Genomic DNA, 22,803 nt, shown 5'->3' on the forward strand with positions numbered 1-22,803 from the left:
GTTGATCTAAACTGATTGACTGATTCTCAGTCTAATGGTTGTTCTCTCCAAAACACGTCAGCATCATTTCATTCTATAAGTCATCACATGCAAAATACATAACATAATACCATATACTGTATTTATTTACAGCACTGTAGGCTACATATCATTTTCCTTGTTTTTGTTTATGTGTTTATATAACAGTATATTATGCTTTATACATTCTCTTTTTACTCTGATATGGAGGTTACTTTATGTGTGTGAATAAAACACTAGTACAGTAACCATTGTGAATGAAGGACTGGACTAATGTATTCATGTTTATTATTCCTTTATTTCTTTATCGTCTGCCTGTTTTCCTGTGTTGTTGCATTTCCTAATAATGGTGACTGCAGTCATGGTTTCTCTTTCCTTTCCAGTGAAAGCGGGGACGGGGGTCTGCCTGGAACAGCTGCTCAGACACCCCCACCCCTGTACAGAATTTGGACTGAGAAAGGTAATTTGTGGGAATCGGACAGTTCACTCTTCACTTACCGTTTCATGGTTTTCCACTGGTGTTACTGAATGCTTCATGTTCTTGAGAAATACAGCCTGAAATGAATGAAACCTTTGATGATGTTGCATGTTTGCTGTTCTATATTTGTGAGGGCTGAATGAAAAAAAAGCTCCTAAGTGAGGATATGTTCCTGGTCTGTTCACCTAAGTGAATTCTGAATTATTGGTTGTGAGATTTAGTTCAGATTTAAAGTGTGATCTTTTCTGCCCCATCTGACTCGTTTCAGACTCATTTGATTTGATGGACACATCATAAAAGGAAGTAGAGATAAGATGTTGAACAGCAGAAGCACACTGAGCTCTTTGTGGGTGATAGCTGTTTATTCCGGTGTGATTCTTCTTCAGTTAACCACAGCTATAAATGTTGATTTGATCCTGTTAGTGTCAGGGATCGATCTCCTGTGCTCATTGTTCCACACTTTATAGTCTAGTCACAATATTTTCACCAAACACACAGTGAATAATTGGGACTGGACTGTGTTTACAGTGTGCTCCTCATCAGAACACATTTTGTGTATCATCAACAGATTTGTAAATCCACTTTTAAACATTGAACCCTGCCCTACCTAGCTTGATCTTCTTCCAGCCTGTGCCTGGTTTTGGCAGAAATATATACCCTGTCACCCACACACACACATACATACACACACGTGAACAAACAAAAAGGGGACCAACTGGCAAAAACATTACTTTGGATTAAAAACTCCACAGCGTCCCTCTAAACCTTTAAAATGACGATGGTGGCGATTAAGGTGACAAATGGTGATTTTGTATTTTTAAGTGGAAGAGGCTTTCAAACTGAATTTACAGAAAACGAAACTTGATAGCAAACTCAAAATATGAACAATTACAAACATCTTTCGGTGTCACGTCTAAATGAAGTAGAAAGAGTGAGTTTGTGTAAGCCTGTTTTTGGCCCTGGTAGCTGCTGGTTAAAGGTAACTGCTCTGTTGTAATATTACAGTACTCATATTGAAAATAGTGAAACGTTACAATGTTTTCATCGGACTCGGGCTCCGCTCCTTATTGGCCCAGCGGCGTACCACGTGGTCGGGCAGTCACGCGCTTTCCAGGAACCCGTCAGGAAGAAGAAAAACAAAACAAACCCGAGAGAGCTGGACCAGCGCGTGGACTCCATTGAAGGGGGCCTTATTATCTCCACCAGGAGACCCGACACCACACAGGACGTGTGCATGGCCGTCCTAAAAGTGAGTAGGACCGGTATCGGTTGGTTTTGGGGGAACTTTGCCGCGCGGTGCGGAGGATTAGCTGTGAAGCTAACGGCAGGTCGCTTGTTGTTGTGGGATGAGGAAGGGGGCGGACGGAGGGAGGCCATACTGACTGTGAGCTGCGAGGGAAAGGAAGCCACACTCGCTAGTTCCGCAATAAAAAGCACCGTTCGGACTCGGTAACACGCTGAGCGGGTCCGGCAGGGTGCACGACAGTCTGCCCAGGAAGTGTTCGGGTGCAGGTACGGAGCCAGCGAACGCTCCGTGATGAGTTCAGGTACATGTCGGTCACTGTCAAATGTCACCCAGCTACACCTGTCCGAAAATAACGTCCCGGTGATTTGAATGATTCTATCCTGTACAGTTAATTGCTCTTCCTCGTTATGAGTGAGGTTGTATGTCTGGTCGGGGTCAGGGTGCTTAAAGAAAGCTCTTATATAAGAAGAAGAAACTATCCAAATAACGCTGCACCTCTTACTCCTGACTCATGAACGCATCATTCATAAATATAGTAGAATATAAAAACTAAATGAAAGTGTATTTGTGGTGAGGAAAGCCTCCGCGTGCCTGTGAAACGTCCAGCAGTGACTTTTAGCTGTGTGGAGGTACACGCCCCCCAAACACAACACACACACACTGCTGCTGAGAGCAGCGCGACACAGCGAGACATGTCCGTGTCATGTAAGTGAAATATCCACGCGGATCACAGCCGAGCTTCCACCGAGCTGCTTTCTTCAGTAAACATGTGTTTGGGATGACAGATGAGTTTGGACTTTATCTAAACAAGCTGCTCTTTAGTTTTGTCAAGCGACTTTGGTAGATAAATGTTTAATGTGCTGTCTCTTCTTACGTGTAAAGGCTAGCAGATGTCACGGCTTGACGTGTGCTCATGTGCTGTGTTCACATTTCGTGTTAGGCGATGGATCTGACTTGAAATGTCTCTTAAATGGAGCTAACTAGGCCACGGGCATGTAGGCCTCCAACTTGTTTATCTTCTGCCTCAACCTAGATTGAAACGAGGTGTTTATTATGTAGCAGCTCGCGGGATTGACAGGCCGAGCGGCCATTCAGACACGCGACGGAGGCGGGACGTCAACTTCGCTCGACCAATAAGGAGGAGGGATTACGTGGGTGTTGGCACATAGGGTTAGATTGAGGTTTTGTTTTGCTTTGCTGGGGATGTGATGAGTGCAGACACTGTGGAGATACTGCTGACATTCATGGCTTTATTGGCGTTTATAACGGGTCATCTGTAATATGTACCTGCATGTTAGATGGTGGTGATGATGGTGATGATGATGGTGATGATGATGATGATGATGATGATGATGATGATGATGATGAGCTGTAGCTGTTTATTCTCTCACTGTGCCTCCCCAAAACAAGTGCATCAGTCACAAAGAGATCATTTTTTTTAGAGTTCTGAGCTAAAATACTTTATATTTTCAGTTTTCACACGGTTTCATACCTTTTTGTGTATCATTTGTGTTCTTCCACTGTGGTTGTTTCGTGTTTGTATAAGTGACAGAGCAGAGCTCAGTGTGTTTTCATCAGCAGTTGCATTGTCATCTGTCACTGTTGTAATAGTGAGGCTAAAGAAAAGCATTCCCACCACAAACACACATGCTGCAACAACAAATGTCAGCTCATCACATGCATCAAACTATTTTATTATCAACATAATTCATGTGCATGTGCTTGTGTGTTTACAGCAGAAGATCTCAAATGTTTTACGTCATGTCCAAACCACAAAATCTACACTGAGGAGTTTAGCCATGCTGAATCTGATTGAGATGACATGATCAGGAATACGAGCTACATGTTAACACGTCACTCACATGACACGCTGTTCTCCCACACAGAGCTTTCCTGCTGTATGCTCAGTGAGCTTAAGATCCAGACAGACTTTTTTTATTACATGTGTTGTTCCGCTTTCTGACTGAATCTTGTCACCGTGTTTCTGTGGAGCTCCCAGATGAATGAGATAAACCGACCTTGTTCGCCGCAGACATTTTGACCTGTCGGAGTAGGACAATCACAGGTGGAGCTAATAACATTAACAATGGCTCAGCTCCAGAAATTATCACAATGCACAGCAGCTATTAACAACAGCTCCACCTGTTATTAACAAGTCCAAATGTTTGCAGCCAATGAGTTCCATTCACAGTTACCTTCACTCCGTGTTCTTTTTCTCTGATACGTTGGCTCACTTTCCTCCATTTTTGGGACCCGCTGTCCTACAGCAATCCTGCTATGCGTAGGTGTTACTGAGCTGCTGTGGACGAGAGCTAGACATCTGCAGTGAAGAATACCTATCCGTTATGACATACTTTCTCAAATGCTGAACTCAGGGAGACTCTTCATGGGTCTGAGCTGTAGACTGTGGTAAAATCGAGGTAGTCAATGAGCCAGAACACAGTAAGACATCACAATAATAAAGCCATCAAAATGTGTTTACCTTGTAATTTTTTGAATATACAGCTGAACATGATGCCAATGTCCACAAGGCAGCAGTGAATTTCCTGTCTTAAGAGCTGTTTATAGTACTGCACTCTGACAAGAAGGTGAACTCCAGAAAGAATTTGCACTTGGAGTGCGTCTTGGTGACTGAGTGGGCTCGTCTCTCTAACCATGACCTCTAACTGCACCCATTCTGTGATATCTGTTGTCATCTCTTTAATTAACCTTCTCTGTCATCATCATGCCTGTATGATAAAAAACACAACGTCACATATAATACAATTCCACTGAAGGTCCATAACTAAATGATACACAGCCCTACTGTGCTTATACCACTTAAGACATATAAATGAATTATTAAAAGTCCCAACCCTCACGCACTGTTAGTGAGCATCCATTCCCTGTTTGTCTCTCGTCATCTCCTGCTTGTTATCTCTGTGGGAATCATGGACGGACTGGTATCAGTAGGTAACTCATTCCAAATAAGACACTCCTGATTGGCCTACTTGGATCACATCCAATGTTATGAGGCAGAGAATGTGAGCTGTTTGCATGATAGTGGAGGTATGAGATGAGTGCAGCACAGTCATAGCTAAACTCTGCAGATCTCCCACATCTGGTTGTGTGTGAACATTCAACGATAGTGATGACTGTGGAATGAAGTCTTAATTAATCTTAGCATTTTTATTGATTTTTTTCCTGTGTGTGTAAATGACTGTGCTAGAGCTCACAGTAATTTCTTAAAATGCTCACTGGAAAGAATACTGCAGCCCAGATGATGCTCGGGTCTATGTCCATTTTGAGCTCATCGTAGACAGCCGCATGTGTGAACGACATCGACACAGGAAACCATACATATGTAGAGAGTACACATTGTGAGCCCTCATGTCTAACCTAGTTGTATAGATGTACATTTTGTAAACAGTTTAAGGAGACATTTGATATATCCAACGTGTGTGCTGCTGAAGTCATGATGGAGTAATTCATCACAGCATAATCGAAAGTCAGTCACATTACTGAGAGTAGTGTTTTGTAACCTCGGCCTCGTGGGCTAAAGCCAGCCTTGAATCAGACTCAAACTACAATTCCCTATGTCCTTCCTGAAGCAGAGATCAGAGATGTAACCATGATGCTGCAAAAAATCTGCCCTGTTGAGTAACTTTTGTCTTCATCAGTTTATCTGTAGTTCTTTAGCAAACATGACTTTTTCCATTTGTTCTAGCTTTAGAAAATAGTCTTGAAAAGTTTGAACTTTGACCTGAGCCCACAGATTAGACTGACTGACCGACTGACTGACTGGGAATCCCAAAATATGAGAGCTAAAGGAAAAGATCTAATGCTTCTGACCGAAGCCTGAGAGAAATTCAGCCTTTGGTCTTTTTGGGCCTGTCAGGCTCTGTCATAAAGATCCGGCTCTACATCACAGCCTGTGTCAGCTACTGAGTAGTGAGTTGGATTATATTAAATTCTGCTGCTCAGAAATATTGGTTGCAGCTCTGCCTGGAGAGATGAGAGATGAGCATTGTGACTTGTTTTTTGCACGTCTGTAAGATTGCTGCTTGTGAACGCAGCCTTTCTGTTTCCCTCTGTGATAACAGAGAGTCTGGATTCATGTTGATGTTACTGTTGTGTTCAGCCATATGTTTCCTCATTCTGCTTCTGCTACAAGAGAAGTCAGAGGCAGCTGCTTTGGAAGGAAGTACACACTGAGATATGATAATGATCACATTTTGTACCTTACAGGCCGAAATTCCAAATGTACTGTTGGTCATTAAGAGAGTATGTGTGTACATGCATATTTATGTGCATAGGCCTGTGTGCTTGCATGTACTTTGGTGTTTGTAAAGGGATTTTACGATCGCTTGTACTCGTAGTGTGTACCAATGTTTTTTTCTTTTCTGCCACTTCCTGCCTATGCAAAGTGAGTGTACAGGGGTGAGAAGTTCAGTCATGGGAGGAAGTGATGCCGTCAACTGGCCTCAGAGCAGTGGGTCTGTTGTATAATTGTGTGTCAGCTGTTCACTGCAGGGGTCGTGTCTCCATGCAGATTCTCATTTACTCGCTATGTGAAAGCAGCAAAAGAATCAAAGATCAGTCGGTGTGTTCAGGAAAGTGAGAGAACAAACAAGTGTGAGGGGAGGGTTAAAAAGATGTTAAGGTTAAGCTCTGTGTACTCAGAACAACTCAGATGCTCTCTGAATGAAGGCAGGGAGGCAGTAGTGTTTGTAAAAGGTTGGTGCTTTCTGAACACGATGGGGCACGGTTTCTCAGAACATCATCCTCACAACATGTTGTTTTTTTATGTTGATTGGAAAAAAGGACTATTAAGAGCACTGTGCAAGAGATTTAAAGGCAGCCAAATATTTACACATTCATTCATTAGCAGACGTCCGGCCACTGCCTCTGCAGCAAGGACAACTTAATCAGTTTGTCAACTGACAGAGTAATAATCAGCTATTTGATCGATTAATCGTTTCAGTCATTTCCAAGTTATACCATTTTAATTGTGAATCATTTGGTTTGGACTGCTGGTTGGGAACAGGAAGATATTTTGAAGATATCACGTTGAGGAACGCAAGTTGGACATTCCGGAGTCTGACTGGGCTGGTGTGTTGCTATAGTGATTAATTGGCTCATTAATGAGTGTACTGTCAGACCCTTCTCTACACTCTACAAGTCTTATTTTAAACCCAAAGTGAATACCTGGTTTCAAAAATGGTTCTTCTATCTCTGGCTGTCTATGGCTGTTTAGAAGCCTCTATTGTAAACTCAGGACTTCTTGGGCGTATTCGGGCGGCACAGTGGTGCAGTGGGTAGCACAGCCAGAAGGTTCCTGGTTCATAACCTGGCTGGGGCCTTTCTGTGTGGAATTTGCATGTTGGTGGGTTCTCCCCAGGTACTCCGGCTTCCTCCCACAGTTGCCAGGTTAATTGTTGACTCTAAATTGTCCGTAGGTGTGAATGTGAGTGTGAATGGTTGATTGTCTCTCTGTGCCCTGTAATTGTCCAGGGTGTACCCCACCAAACCTCACCCAATGTCAGCTGGGAGAGGCTCCAGCCCCCTGTGCCTCTGATAGCAGTTGTTAAAAATGGATGGATGTATTATGTAAACTGCATACACAGCTCTAAAGATGGCACCCATTCACTTGAATGAAAACTGCCCTCAAAACAAACAAGCCTCAAGTTTTCTAGCGTCTGTGTTTCCTTCCTGTTGTGGTCCACTGCACATGTGCTTTAGTGTTTCTCCTGCTGGCTCCACCCAAACATTCCTGCTCCACTCATGAACTTTACATTAAGATGACATCACACATTTTAAATACAATATTATGAATTGATCAGAGAGTAGTAATTGACCTTGTTTGCGGTTTGAGGTATCCAGTCAAGGTCTACACTCTTTTCTACACTCTTTTTGTTGCTGATTTTTTGTTACAGTACCAATGGTGACCACCAGGGCAAATTGGTAGCGAGGCTGAGCTGCAGCACTTATCTGGCTCTCTTAATACATCCATGATGAACAATATTATAGATACTACACTCGTAGTGGGTTAAAAGCAAGCCAGCTTTGTGATGTCTTCAAACTGTAGTCGAGCCCATAGATATCTGCTTAACCCGCTAACATTGCCTCATCGTATACACCCCACAAAATCAGAGTATATTTAAGTCTTAAAGAACCAGTGTGTGAGAACTTATGGTGGCTGCAAACATTGTGAAAGGCCAGTGTTTAGTTTGTCTGTTCTGGGCTACTGTAGAAACATGGTGGACCTGCAGTGTCTGTAGATATAAAGGCTCGTTCTAAAGTAACAAAAACATAAAGATTCTTACTTTCAGGTGATTAAACAAAATCTGACACACTGGACCTTTAAGTCTGTAAAAAGAGAAGTGAGCAAGAGGGACCGAGGAGGAAAGATGAGATTACAATAAATAGACTAGTGTTCGGCCCAGTGCTGTGTTGACTTTAGGTCCAGCTCATGAGACAGAAGGCTGAGACTCCCACCCAGCAGTGATCAGTAAACACAGGGAGGACTGGAGGCAACAGTTCAGCATTTCTAGGAGCACTGGGACAGAGTTTCTTTCCCATGATGTGTTCCTTTAAAGATACAGACACTATTTATGTGCCAAACAAAGGCCTGTCTGTTGTTACGCTCGAGTAGAACTGGTACACAGTAAAAAGGGTATTTGTAAAAACCATAAGGGGAATTCTACTTAATATCAGTTATCTTCACACTACACTGTACCCCAAAAGTTAGCAGAGAGCATCTGAAGCCCAGAGGAAACCTAGAGGGTGGTGATGAATTAGTGAACCTCTTCTGTATTGATCATTTCTACACTTGTTTATGCAGCTGCTTGTTGAGATGGTGCAAACAGCAGAGAGGGAGAGATGTTGCATGGCCAGCAGTGTATAGAAGAATATTATTAATAATCAAGTGTTCTATAATATTCAACTTATAGAATACTGTTAGCCTATCAGCTCCTAGCTTATTTTTGCAACCATGGCAACACCATTTCATGAGATGATCACTTCATTTACCTGCTGCTGGCAATGTTTCATTTTATATTTTATATAATCACAGCTTCCTCATTCAGAAATGACAGAATGAAGGCACACATGCATTATAGAGTTCACTCTTTCATATCATTTTTTCTAAAATGTCAAAACACATGAATGCAAAAAAAACACACACATATTTTACACACTGGAACCAATGATTGATTTTTTAAATCTCAAGAATAACTGAAATTTAAAAAACGGACAAAATTTTGGTGTCTAATTTAATTTAATAGTTGATAACTGATTGATTCATTGACTTGTGTCGAGTGTTTCATTTTGACTCTTGTATGTGCCATTTTATGATTTTATTTTATTTTTGCAGACCTGTTAATTTCACACTTGATCCTCTTACAAAAACAGCTGTAGTTAAATTGTACCTGCATGCTACTATTGTGTTCTTACACTCTGTGCACTGTCTCTGTTTTTACCACAGACCTGAAGCACCCAGAGAACCACATCAGACCACAATAGATCCGACCAGACCAGGTTGAGCCCAGTCACCGAACCCCCATCTTCCCCTCTCCCCCTAGCCCCAGCCTTGCAGGCTGCATCCAGGCAGCACTTGGCGATTGTCTCATTTAGCAGTAATTTATTGTGCTGATCAAACAAACTCATACCGCTGGGACCAGACAGGAGGCCCAGAGGTTCCCCCCGCTGGAGCTCTAAGCTGTGCCTGGCGATGCCTCAGGTAAGACAGTAGGAAAGTGTAACATCAGTGGCACACAGGTAGACTGGTTTCTTTCTACACAGACCTGGGGCCTCATGTACAAAGCATGCGTACGCACAAAAAAGGGGCGTACGTCCTTTTCCACGCTCACGTTCAAATGTATCAAACGTGAAACAATCGTAGAAATGTGCGTGCCCCACGCCAATTTCATAGCTGTCGTACGCACGTTTCTACAGCTATTGTTCCTTTGGCGACACTTAGAGGTGAAGCTGGGAAACTGTTAATAATGTGAAAACAAGTAGTCATTAGAGTGATGTGCACATCAGAGGCACACTTATGAACTATTAACACACGCAGGTGTTTGCAATTATATAAGTGGATATAAAAGCATGCGCAATGTGATTAAGAAAATGATATTGACAAAGACAGCGTTAGCGTTGTTAGAGGACCTTGCAACGGACCGCCGTGAGCGATTTAAGGAACGCAAGGATTTACTTGCAAACCATGATAATTGGCTCATAAGCCGATTTCGGTTACCAAGGCCAGTGTTACTGGAGTTACTGCAGAGCTGCGGCCGGCCCGAGAGCGCAACGGGGGCCGGCGGGCCGGCTGCCTGACTGCGCTGGGGTTCCCGGCAACAGGGGCATTCCAGCGGGAGCTGGCCGATCGGTCAGGAGTGTGCCAGTTAACCCTGAGCCGAGCCATGCCAGCTGTGTGGGACGGAATCATCCGAATGTCTTCCTGGTACATCAGATTCCCATACAGTGCTGTTGAACAGGCCGACATTAAAGCACAGTTTGCAGCGAGAGCCGGTTTCCCTAATGTAATCGGAGCTATTGACTGCACACACATTGCTATAAAAGCGCCATCACAGGATGATTTTTTTTATGTTAGTAGGAAACATTTTCATTCCATCAATGTTCAAATCATATGTGATGCGCGAATGCAGCTAACTAACATCGTGGCAAGGTGGCCTGGTTCAACGCACGACTCATTCATTATGACTAACAGCATTGCTGAGAACAGGCTGGAGACTGGCACGGTGCGCGATGGGTGGCTTCTATTCGTTTAATTGTCCCGTATGTAACGCTGGATTACATACGAAACAATTAAACGAATAAACTCTTTACTTACCCAGAAGCCGTGCCAGTGTGCCAGTGCATATTTGGGCATGTGCGCATTCAAATATCATGTTTTTGGTTTTCTTTATTTTCTGCTGGTGAAATTAGAGCTGCAGAGCTTTCTAACAAGCCCCTGATTGTCTCCCTGTGTTCAGTATTCTTGTCAGTAAAAGCGGGCGTAAAATGTCAGCCGCAGCGCCACACCTGTCCACACCTGTGTGTGCGCTGCTCGCATCCCACGGCATTTCCAGCCTCACACACACGCTCCCACTCACGTCTTTTTTTTTGGTCATATTTATCCCTGTTGACAGGGAACCAAACAGAATCTCCACTTCATTCACTAGAATCTTTAGCTTAGACTCTGTGAAATTCATTTTCTTTCCTTTGTTCATCGCGTTATCTGATCGGACAAAGAGGTGAATCTCAGGTCCAGGGCCTATTTAAATAGATTTGCATATGTAAATGGGGGCGTGGACAGGGAGGAGTTGCACGTGCGCTCAATTCCACGTTGATTGGCATGTACAAAAGAAACGTGCTTGGATCCATGCGAACGCACACTTTGATACATCTGAATATTTTTGTGCGTACGACAGTTTTCGGGTTCTGGCGTACGCCAAGTTTTAGTAGGAAATCCACGCAAGTATTTGTACATGAGGCCCCTGGACAGTTTAGAAAAGTGTGGAAAAATCTATATTTGGTTATATCCAGTTACTTAAATTTCAACTGTAACTGTACAGTAAACCATCACCACCAAACAGCTTCTGGGAACAGACAGGCTGCTGACAGTGAATGAGTTAGTGAGTGAACGTGTAAACTCTGGATCATTCCACAAATATGTGTGTGAATTTAGGATTCAGTGTTGTTGTTGTTCTCTGTGGTGCTGAATGAATAGAAACATAATACAATTAGCCTGAGGAGAAGATGATCAGCTCGTCCTGTAGCTGTTTCTGTTCAACCTTCAGATCCTGCAGTAAACAAACATGGCATCTTGGTGGCCATCGTGGAGACAAATATTACTGTACATAACTGCAACATCTCCAGAGATTTCCAAGATTTTCCACCAGAAGCCTCTTGACAAATGTCCGGGCAGTATGTATCTGGATCACAATTAATCTGCTTGTTTATGTGTTTCTATTTTTTTAATGACTAAGCTGATATATCATTATTAGAAAACTGAAACCCACAATTATTGATTCTAGTATCAGTCAGGCTGCCGTATTTCCTCAAACAAAAGCCGTAGACAAACGAAAGGCATCAAATGATGGCCGGGGGCATGATTGACACAAACAAACGAGGATGGCACCAAATGGGGCTGGGAGAAAAAAAACCAAGGGTGGATAAACTCCCAAAGCTCCTGGACACTGTGCGTGTCTGAAAGTCTCACAAGAAAGCCTTGTTAAGAAATGAAGGGAGAGGCGTCCACTGAGACATTAGAGGGGTTTTAATTTGGAATGGATATAGGAAGTGTTTGTGTACACCATGCCCTGTTAAATTGTTACTGCAACGAATATTTAATGAGACAAACATGAGCAGATCAGAGGCTTTGCACTAGAATATGATTAAATAAACTTATCAAACAGAGAATTAGAAATAAAGGCCTGTCTCTAATATAAGCCTCAAGGAAAAACAGTCAACACCAACCAGAAGCGATATCAGGCTAACTCATTATTAACTAGTTTGTTAACTTTAACAGCAGAGGCACAGTTTACAAGCTGATGCTCCTCTGATATGTTGTGAGGTATTCACTGTGAGCATCAGCTGATCCAGGGTCACGCCTACGGTTAATGCGTTTGTATGTAGTAGATGAAGAAATAATAACATGTATCTGCAGCTCATCAGCTGAGTCATCGTGTCTGAAACAGCAGAATTTACAGATTTGATCTGTTTACTATTGTTTGTTCATTCATAGTTTTGTGTGTTGCAGCCCAGCGTCAGTGGGATGGAGCCTCCCTTTGGGGACGCCTTTCAGAACTACTCGTTTGCTGACCAGGCCCTGACCAGCACTGAGCTGCTCGCCACTAGCTCCGACCCAGATTTCATGTACGAACTGGTAAGTGGCTGCACACTCACACACATACACTCACAGACAAATGATTTAAGCAGATATAAAAGCGTCTGTGCAGCTAACAGTTCTTTGTACAAGCTGTTACTATCATCCACACCTGTATATAAAAATATATATTTATTTACACACACACACATTTCACCAAGCCTCTTACAGATGGACATCAGACCTTGCTAACCCTCCTTTGAGCCAGACTTCTTTTCAGATCAGTCACAGCTGCTCATGCTGGCCGTCACTGAGCTGCATCTGAATGAAAGATCCACGTTTAGAGATCAACAGTTCAAATTCCTTATGCATCACATGAATGATAATCTTTGTTTTTTACCCATTTGTTATAGCACACATGTAATTGTAGTTCACATCACTTACTGTCATCAGAGCATACTGATGGCTGTTAATCTGTATGTTTCTGGGCTGAGCTGTATCTGATTTTAGATCAGCTTTTATTTGAGGGCAGAGCTAAAACATAGTTTGTCACACACAGTTTGATAACTTTTTTTGAGTAAGTGTAGTTCCAGTTCCTGTTCATTCTGTCATATATGAGTCTTATTTTACTGTTTATGGAGCTGTGTGCCGCTGCCCCTTCACATTAAAAGCTCTCCACTGACAAACCAGTGAAAGTGAAGCACCTGCAGGAAATGCAATAATACATCACAGAGTTAGCAGAGCTTTGTCAACGCACCATGATATGGACACATCACTTTAAATTAGTGCAAGGTGGAAATGAGCAGAAAGAGCTGCAGACGACTTGCAGGCATTTAATGTGGTTTGCTAGACTCTAGCACACCTCCAATGTAGCATCAAAGTAAACAGCTTCTTTTAGCTCGCCATGCTGTGCAGTGGAAAAACACTCGCACCGTGCAAGCTTGAGCGACTTGAGTGGTCACAGTTGTGTACGGCTCAGCTCTACACGAGTATCCCCACCCGTATCGAAAAACAATATTAGGTTACATGGTACACAGCTCACAAGCTCCCAACAAATTCAACAACAGGACAGTGGCACAGTCAGATCGTGTTTCTGATCATTTGAATTAAAATATCAAATAAATAAAGTACTAATTACAGTCAAAACATTGAAATAGAATACAAACAGGAACAAAGGATCAAACAGCTTGGTGTACTGGGCCACCCAAATAGAATAAAGTCTAAATGTTTGCAGGGATGACATCAGACCTTCCTCACACAAACCGCATGTAAATTGACCTGAATGGAAAGCCCCTTGCATTCCTCATATGTGTTAGCATTGTCAGACATTTTTACAGAGGAAAACCCATCTCTCATTTCACTCATATCCACATTTCTAATAATTTTCAGCCATAGTATTATCAGAATTGTACAAATTTAAATTCCATTGAAAAACAGCCGGTCAGGGTCGCATCCGGGTCACCTGAAGGATGGCAGCGTAGGCAAGGGTCTCTCGACAAAAGTAAAAGAAATCACCCCTAAAGGCGAAATAACTTAATTTTGTTTAACAATTTGTAAATTTAGAAAGGGGCGAGGATGGCGTCCAAACATAAGAGTAAAAAGTCGGTTCTGAACATTGATAAAACTATTGAGGTGCAGCAACACAATCGTGCTAGCTTCCCCACGGCTAGCCAGGGTAGCGACAGAATGGAGAATAGGTCTCTGACCAGGAGTGTGAAGTCATTAATGGGAGAGTTGGGCATCATAGATGTGTGGCGGAGCTGCATCCTACCAGTAGAGACTACACACACTTCTCTTTCCCACATTCAGTCTATTCAAGGATAGATTATCCACCACCCCCCATCCCCCATCTGGACCCCCCACCACAGATGCACAGACAATAAAACAAAATACTTTGCACTACAATTACTTGCACAATGCAGTTGTTTGCACAACCTGGACACTTGCACATCTCACTACCTCACCATGGTGTTATACTGTTGTTGTTTTTCTATTTATTGTATATACTTTTCTTAAATTTAAATTTGCCTTTACTTTTTATATTTTATGTTCTATATATATATATGTATATATATATTTTATTTTATATTTGATATTGGGCTGCTCTGGGACCAGGGGAAACCAATTTTCGTTTCATCCCATGTTTACATGTGTTGTAATGACTCCTTGAATCCTTGAATTATTTTTTTATATTTAGCACAAATCCCCTCCAGTCTGCATGTCGAAGTGTCCTTGGGAAAAATACTCAACGCTAAATTGCTCCTGAAGGCTGTGCCATCGGTGTGTGATATGTATGAGCGGTTAGCTCCTCAAACTGATGAGCAGTTGGCACCTGGCATGGCAGCCAATGCCATCAGTGTATGAATGGGTGAATGAGATATGTACTGTAAAGCGCTTTGAGTGGTCGGAAGACTAGAAAGGAGATATATAAGTACAGTCCATTCACTATTTACAAATAGATTTAAGATAAAGGATTGTAATATTAGGACGATCGACTTGTCAGACCATAGCCCTATTTCTATGTTTCTATCATTAGAAAGGAAGGTAAGAAGGACCCTGTGGAAACTAAATTCGAATATACTCAATGATCCAAAAATAGTGGAGAGACTAAAGGAAGACATTAAGGATTTTATAGACCTTATTGATTCAGGGGAAGTTTCACCAGTGATTCTATGGGACACATTGAAAGCCGTAATGACAGGGAAAATTTATTCATTAACTACATACATGAAAAAACTAAAAGGGCAAAAAATTCTGATTTACAGGGAAAATTAAAACGGCTGCAACAGGCGGACAGTAGCACGACAAATTTAAATTTGCAACAGGAAATTAGAAAACTACACAGTGAAATTGATGAAATATATACATTAGAACCCCCAATGACATGCTGAAGCAGAGCATGACCCCCTCCCTTCTGGGCCGCAGGGCAGTATTCCAACATGATAATGAACCCAAACACACCTCCAAGACAACCACTGCCTTGCTAAAGAAGCTAAGGGGAAAAGGTGATGGACTGGCAAAGCATGTCTCCAGACCTAAACCCTATTGAGAATCTGTGGGGCATCCTCAAATGGAAGGTGGAGGAGCGCAAGGTCTCTAATATCCACCAGCTCCATTAAGACGTCATGGAGGAGTAGAAGAGGATTCCAGTGGCAACCTGTGGAGCTTTGGTGAATTCCATGCCCAAGAGGGTTAAGGTGGTGCTGGACAATAATGGTGGCCACATAAAATATTGACACTTTGGGCCCAATTTGGACATTTTCACTTAGGGGTGTACTCACTTTTGTTGCCAGCGGTTTAGACATTAATGGCTGTGTGTTAAGTTATTTTGAGGGGACAGTAAATTTACACTGTTACACAAGCTGTACACTGACTCTATTGTATCAAAGTGCCATTTCTTCAGTGTTGTCCCATGAAAAGATATGATGAACTATCTGCAGAAATGTGAGGGGTGTGCTTGGTATTCAAAGCTCAGATACCAATGGACTGGAAGAATCTTTATCTGGGACGTGTATTAGTTCTGAAACAGAGGAAGGATACAAAGCTGCTGCAAGTAAAAAATCAATCACTAGAAGGTGGCTAAGTCCAGTGCCGCCTACATTGGATGATTGGTATGGAACAGTTTTGGAAATATTTAAAATGGAGAAATTGACCTATTCTTTATGGATCCAAAAGGAGAAATTCTACCAAATTTGAAATAAATGGATTGAATTCATGGCCCCGATGAGAGCAGACTGTATGATTCCACTGTCACTTACTACAATGTTGCACACTTGGACACCAAAGGGACTTCCAGGCGTGCATAAGTTCAAAATAAAATTTTACTTGGGTTCGTTTCTCTGCACATACTCACAAGTACATTAGCATGATGCTGCACGCTGTTTACATTTTCATCCGACATGCAGTCTTCTTGAGTCATCTTTAGGGCCCTTGTGTTGTCCACAGTGCCTCTATCAACTTCATTCATAGACACCATAAATGTACCTGATCATAATCTAGCTGCTAATGTGAAGGGACATATTAGTGCATGAGTGAAAAAAATAAAATATTACAAAAATTAAGTCAGGAATACGTATGCATATGTACATGTTTCTATGTACAAATGGAAACGTTTTTTTTATTTGTAAGAATGACAAGTGAAGCTGGATTTTTTTGTAAACTGAACAAAAAAAAAAGAAAAACAGCCGGTCAGCTCGGCTGCCCAGCGTGGCATTTAAAACAGAGTGGCCTGTGCCTAATTGTTTAGCAGGCTTGTGACATTTGCCAGACTCCCAGCAAACAGACAGCTCACCTGTCAGCACTCACGCTGTCAGCTCCAGGTGTCTGCCTCAATTTACTGTCCACTGTAGACTAAACAATAGTGATTCACTGCTGCACTCCCAATTTCTTGCACCATAGCAACACATTAATGAGATGATGGCATGCTGAATGATCTTCTTCAACCCTGGACAAATTTGGCATCTGTAAACTCTTTTACTATTTGAACATTAAAACAATATTTGCAATGTTATGTTATGATCTCCTCGATCTCTACTGTGAAGACGTTGAAGGATCTGAGACTGACAACCAGCACACCCAGCCCGCTTATTTGTCTGACAGAAAAACATGTCACACTTCAGCTCTAGTAAAATGAAAACAACTGAACTGAATCTTCCTATTCTCCATGTTTCCCTCTGCAGGACAGAGACATGACCCACCGACAGAGCCCCTGTGGGGACAGCATAGTGGGGGTCGGGGATGGAGGAAAGGAGGTGGAGGGCTGCGTGGATCAGCTTATGGGTCTGGGCGAGTGTGAGACAGTCTACAGCAGCTCAGCGTTCGAACAGTGGGACTCCTACTGGGAAGACCTCACCAGGTACTGGATTATTTATTTACATGCTGTGGCTTATTTTAGATGGAGTTAAAAACAGCAGCAAACACACTGATGAATCTTCATTCTTCCTCAAACTGAAGCTTTATTGTGCACAACATTACTGATGAATAGATTGTGCAATAACTACAGGAGCTTTCATTTAGTGTTCAAAGATGTTTCTGGTTTTAATGGACAGCAAACCATCTGAGACTCACAGGAGCCTTTTAAAATACATCACATGTAACTCGTCAGTAATGAAGCGTGGACTAATCAAATGATCCCCTTTATTGTTGTGAGACTTCCGAAGAGACAATGTTTTTCCTAATTGTGAACAAATCTCACGGAAATTATCAAATCAAATCAAATCAGATTTTATTTGTATAGCCCAAAGTCACAAAGTACATTTGCCTCTGAGGGCTTTACAATCTGTACAGGGAGTGACACCCTCTGTCCTTAGACCCTCTGTGCGAGTGAGGAAAAACTTGCCCACAAAAAACCTTTAACAGGGAACAAATGTGGAAGAAACCTCAGGAAGAGCCACAGAGGAGGGATCCCTCTCCCAGGACGGACAGACGTGCAATAGATGTCATGTGTACAGAACAAATCAACACAAACATATTGTACAATTACAATGAATGATAAAATGACAATGAATTACAGTGAATGATAAAATGACAATGAATTACAATGAATGATAAAATGATTACAGTAGCAGTGGAACCTGTGATAGAGATAGAGAGACACAGATGAGCATGGACTATTAATTAATTATACATAAGTAGCAATCAAATATTGTTTTGTTTATGTATTCAAAGCCTGATATACTTTTATTATAAACGGATTCATTATTGATGAAAAACTTTTGAAAACTCATTGTTAAGTTGCACTGCCAGTACCATATACCCATATACACTGTCCTTCTGCTATACATACAGTGCTTGAAAAAATGTATTAGACCACCACTTGATTCATTTTTGACTTCTCCTGTTGTGAGCCGGCTCAGATTTGGGTATAAAAATGTGAATTCAGTAAAATGGTAAAACATGGAGAGCTCACTGAAAATAAAAGAGTCCATGTTAAAGCACTTCATGATGCTGGATGGTCTCTGACAGGTGGTCTAATACATTTGTTAAGCACTGTACATCACTAGAGCACCAAATGTGTATGAACCTGGAGCTGCAAATAAAAAGCTGTTTAAATAAATGACTTACCCTTATACAGAGAGAAAGAAGCTTTGAGCTGAGAGTCACAGACAGGATAGAAGAAACAGTTTACAAGATGGTGGAATACCTTGGTCAACCACCCACCTCTAGACGATTGTACAATTATATTTATTGTTGATTAATGTGTCATTTTTTCTTTTATTATGAAAAATTATGAAAAATGTGCATTGCAAATCCAAAATGATGTCTTCATACATACATACAAACTTAATTATAAACTGAGCTGATTGAAGTCCTGGCACAGAGGATGTTGTACTCAGTGGTTCCCTGCATCATGTGGGCTCAGGATGTCTCATTTTCCCTGTAGTAATGGCCGATAAGAAGTCAGTGTGTGAATGTTCTGGTGCCTGAAGGTTTTAATAGAAGGAGAGTTTATCGCTGACAGGTAATCGTGGAGGCAGGTCATCTTGGTCTGACATAGGCAGGCCGACATTGGGTGATTTGGAGTAGGTAGTGGTTACGTTGTGAGGCAGGGAGTGTTTGAAGAGGTCAGTAAACAACAAAGCAGCTGGATGCCGCAGTCTCCTGAGATCTCAGGTGATGCTCCGTCTGTCCTGCAGCGATCCTGATGCTTTACTGCCAAAATAGTTTCTGCACTCTCTCCTCTGATGCTGAGTGTCAGCTAAGGGCAGACAACCAGTATCTGAAGTGCAAAGGCTATTAAAAGTGAGGTGGAAAGTGCTGGGTTTTGCAGGGTACGAGGGCTATTTGCTGCTTACAGGATTGATTGAGGTCACATTTAGGTGGAACAGAGGAAAATTCTTTTGGTTAATGAGTGAGTCATTCTTTTACAAGCTCAGCCACATTAGTCCTGACCTGCTGTTTGGTAGCTGTGTCACGGAGCATGTTTCTGGGTCACTCGTCCTTGCTGTGGTTTTACTAAAGAGTAGTTTAAAGAGATTGAAGCCGTGTCTGAAGATTATACTTTGTGTCAGTCAAACACTGCAGAAGATAGAGGACAGATGTCCAGGCCTGATTGTTTGCATTATTGATGAAGCTCACGATTATTTTGTAATGCAGCGAATCCTCACCATGTTTTGGAAACAGTCACATTTTAAAGGTGAGGTTGACTATATGTATGTCTCTTTGCTTGGCAGATATACACGGCTGGCCAGCTGTGACATCTGGGGAACCAAAGAGGTAGATTTCCTTGGATTGGATGACTTCTCTAGTCCCTACCAGGATGAGGAAGTGATTGGTCGAACCCCGACGCTGGCTCAACTCAACAGTGAAGACTCGCAGCCTGTGTGCGAGGTGCTCTACCCCCCCGGTGACCTGACGCTACCAGCCCCCCAGATTCAGCCTCAGCCATCCCAGCTTCCCTGTCACAGTAAGAGACCCCTGGTCCCTGGCCAAGGATCGGGCCCCAGCTTTGCACGGCCCTCTCCAAGCTCCACATCCTCTTCCCGTCCTTCCCGCAGCCTTCTCCCAGACTTTCCCGAAGGCTCCCAAAAAGCCACCAGACCTATCCCCTCCAGCACCGAGACCATGGCCAAAACCCAGAACCTCCTCAGTCCCACCCAGGACTATGGTCAAGCTCAAGCCAAGCCCCAGGGACGAGGAACCAAGATGGCTGGCCCAACTTCTCACAGCTCGGACTTTGTGCGGAAGGCCAAAGTCCGTGTGACTGCTGTGCATAAAACTCAGCCCGACAAGCCCTCCCAGACAGATTTTGAGAGGTCAGAGGCCCCTCTACCTCTCTCCCAGCCCCAGGACAAGAAGGCTTCCACTTTGACGAGTGCCACCTTGGTTGGGCTTCCTGATGCTACCGCAAGTGGCTCCGGCATCCTGGCAAGCTTTGAGAGGAGGGCCGAGGGAACAGTGAAGAGAGAGATGCCTGTAGGCTGGCCTGCCACCGTGCCTCATCTTGTGGAGGCGAGCCAGGCCCTGGAGGGCAGCACCTCTGGGCTGGCCAGTGGTGGCGGCGACAGTGTGGCAGGGGCCAGCGGCGGCAGCGTTCTTGCCGAGGGCACAGAGAAGAGCAAGGAGGAGGAACACAACTACTCTCTGTTCCTGACCCGTAGACTGGCTGGCAGAGCCCACTCTCAGCTGGAGGCAGACGAGGAGGAGGAGGAGGAAGACGAGGAAGAGGCGGAAGAGGAGGACGGCGATGGGCTGGAACTAGATGATGAAGACCATGATGAGGGTTTTGGCAGCGAGCACGAGCTTTCAGAGAATGAGGAGGAAGAGGATGAGGAGGAGGATGAAGACTATGAAGCAGACAAGGATGACGACATGAGTGATGCCTTCTCCGAGCCTGGTAAGAACCCAGTCGTCTTCCTGCTTCTGGTTACAACATTTCATTTTCTTCTTATTATTACCTATAGCTGTTTCTTTCTTTCTGATTTACTTCCTATCCTCTGCCAGGTTGTGACATGGAGCTGATGGAGGACATTAAAGGCCTGACAGCAGGAGTCTCCAGCCGGAAGCGAGGCAAGCGCCGCTACTTCTGGGAGTACAGTGAACAGCTCACCCCCCCCAAACAGGAACGTATGCTTAAGCCGTCTGAGTGGGACAGACACACGCTGCCTAGCAACCTGTACCAGAAGAATGGGCCTCTCCATGGTATACACACACAAACACACACATAAATAAGTTGCACACTGGAGCAAAGATATGAACACATCAGAGGATATATGACTTGCTTTAAGACTTAGTATAATGACATTTAGTGAAAAGCTTTATGAGACTCTTTAAAGCAAAGACCTTTGGGATGATTGGATTTTTGCCTCCATCATGGTATAAAATATGCCTCTCAGTGGAGATACATTCTCCTTTAATACAACTGTGACTGACATTTTCCACAACAGTAGCTGTGCACAGCATGCAGCAGTGATGTTACAGTTTAAGTCATCACATATATAAAATAAATAAAGTCTCATTCCTCACATAAAAGGCACGGGTAATAAAGCATTGCCCATGTTTAGTAAATTCTGTTGCTGAATTGAATTTTGTGTGAGGATGTAGAAGATGACTCTTGATAATCCCTTTTGATAATTTCAAAAAGAAAAAGCACTTTGTGCCAGTCAAAAAAACTCAATCATATCAGGTCGTTATTTTCTTTATTACTGAACCCAGAACTGGTCTAGGTCGACTGCAGGGGTCACCATCTGTGACCAAACAGAAAACTGTTGAGAAAATGTGTACATGTAATGAGCAATGTAAATGATACAAACAGAGAGGAGCTGACGGGCTCAAGTGAATGTTTCATGATTTATTACTCAAATCACATACGATGCCATAAATCAAATCATATTAACTTGATACAGTGAGAAACCAATTCAAACTATGGAAACAGCACCTCCCGTTGGCTGGTTGTTTTTTTATTCCATTTTCATACTGAGAATCAGAAACTGCATATATGCCTGCTGAAACATGAAACTCATGGTGATGTTCGTCTCTAATCGTTAAGGAAAATATATGCTGAAGAAATCTCGCCGCACGGATGTGGAAGATCTGACTCCCAATCCACGGAAGCTGCTGCAGATCGGCACCGAGCTCCGCAAACTGAACAAGGTGATCAGCGACTTGACCCCCGTGAGCGAGCTGCCGCTGACCGCACGACCGCGGTCCCGCAAGGAGAAGAACAAGCTGGCATCGCGGTAAGACATGCACACACATAAAGTATAACACGTATGATCATGCTGACCCCCGTGGAGTAGGAGTATGAATTTGAAAAAGGGTGTATTAGTGAACTCCACTCATCTGGTGTGTTCTGTAGAGCTTGCCGTTTAAAAAAGAAGGCCCAGTATGAAGCAAACAAAGTGAAGCTCTGGGGACTCAGCACCGAGTACGGTAAGTACATATGTTCATCATCTCTGCAGTGATCATGATTACCTGTTTTAACATATTGACCCTCTGATCTGCCACGTGTACGTCTTCCCGTAGACCGCCTGTTGTTTGTGATCAACACCATCAAAGAGGAGATTGTGGCCCGGGTAGAGGACTCTTCTCCGCGTCCAACCAACATGACTGACACTCTGGAGCATCTCATCCAGGAGACACTTGGTGAGAATCATTTAGAGATTAAAGGTCACCAAAAACACAGAATGCTTGAATGATGATTCAAATTCCTCAAAAATAGTCTCAGAGAAACATGGGAAACTAGTGAGCTGTAATATCTGAGAATTAAAAACAGCAAATCACTTAATTACCATATGATGCATCATATCAAAT

The 22,803-nt window shown here is 42.9% G+C and overlaps 1 protein-coding gene across 2 annotated transcripts in view; it reads left to right on the forward strand.

The window, feature by feature from the left end:
* The first annotated feature begins 1,570 nt into the window (after positions 1–1,570).
* The window catches only part of crebrf (creb3 regulatory factor), a 31,360-nt gene continuing 10,127 nt past the window's right edge, over positions 1,571–22,803 (forward strand). The window contains exons 1-9 of one of the 2 annotated variants that reach the window (XM_010753700.3): positions 1,571–1,745; positions 9,208–9,462; positions 12,487–12,612; positions 17,232–17,407; positions 19,725–20,887; positions 20,995–21,192; positions 22,040–22,229; positions 22,349–22,422; positions 22,516–22,635. In XM_010753700.3, coding sequence (XP_010752002.1) covers positions 9,454–9,462; positions 12,487–12,612; positions 17,232–17,407; positions 19,725–20,887; positions 20,995–21,192; positions 22,040–22,229; positions 22,349–22,422; positions 22,516–22,635 — 2,056 coding nt within the window. In that variant the 5' untranslated portion in view covers positions 1,571–1,745; positions 9,208–9,453. Of the gene's footprint in view, positions 1,746–1,861; positions 2,044–9,207; positions 9,463–12,486; positions 12,613–17,231; positions 17,408–19,724; positions 20,888–20,994; positions 21,193–22,039; positions 22,230–22,348; positions 22,423–22,515; positions 22,636–22,803 lie in introns of those variants that run through there. The other variant, XM_019253166.2, reaches the window with a different exon arrangement.

The sequence above is a fragment of the Larimichthys crocea genome, chromosome XXII, assembly GCF_000972845.2.
Source record: "Larimichthys crocea isolate SSNF chromosome XXII, L_crocea_2.0, whole genome shotgun sequence".
NCBI lineage: Eukaryota > Metazoa > Chordata > Actinopteri > Sciaenidae > Larimichthys > Larimichthys crocea.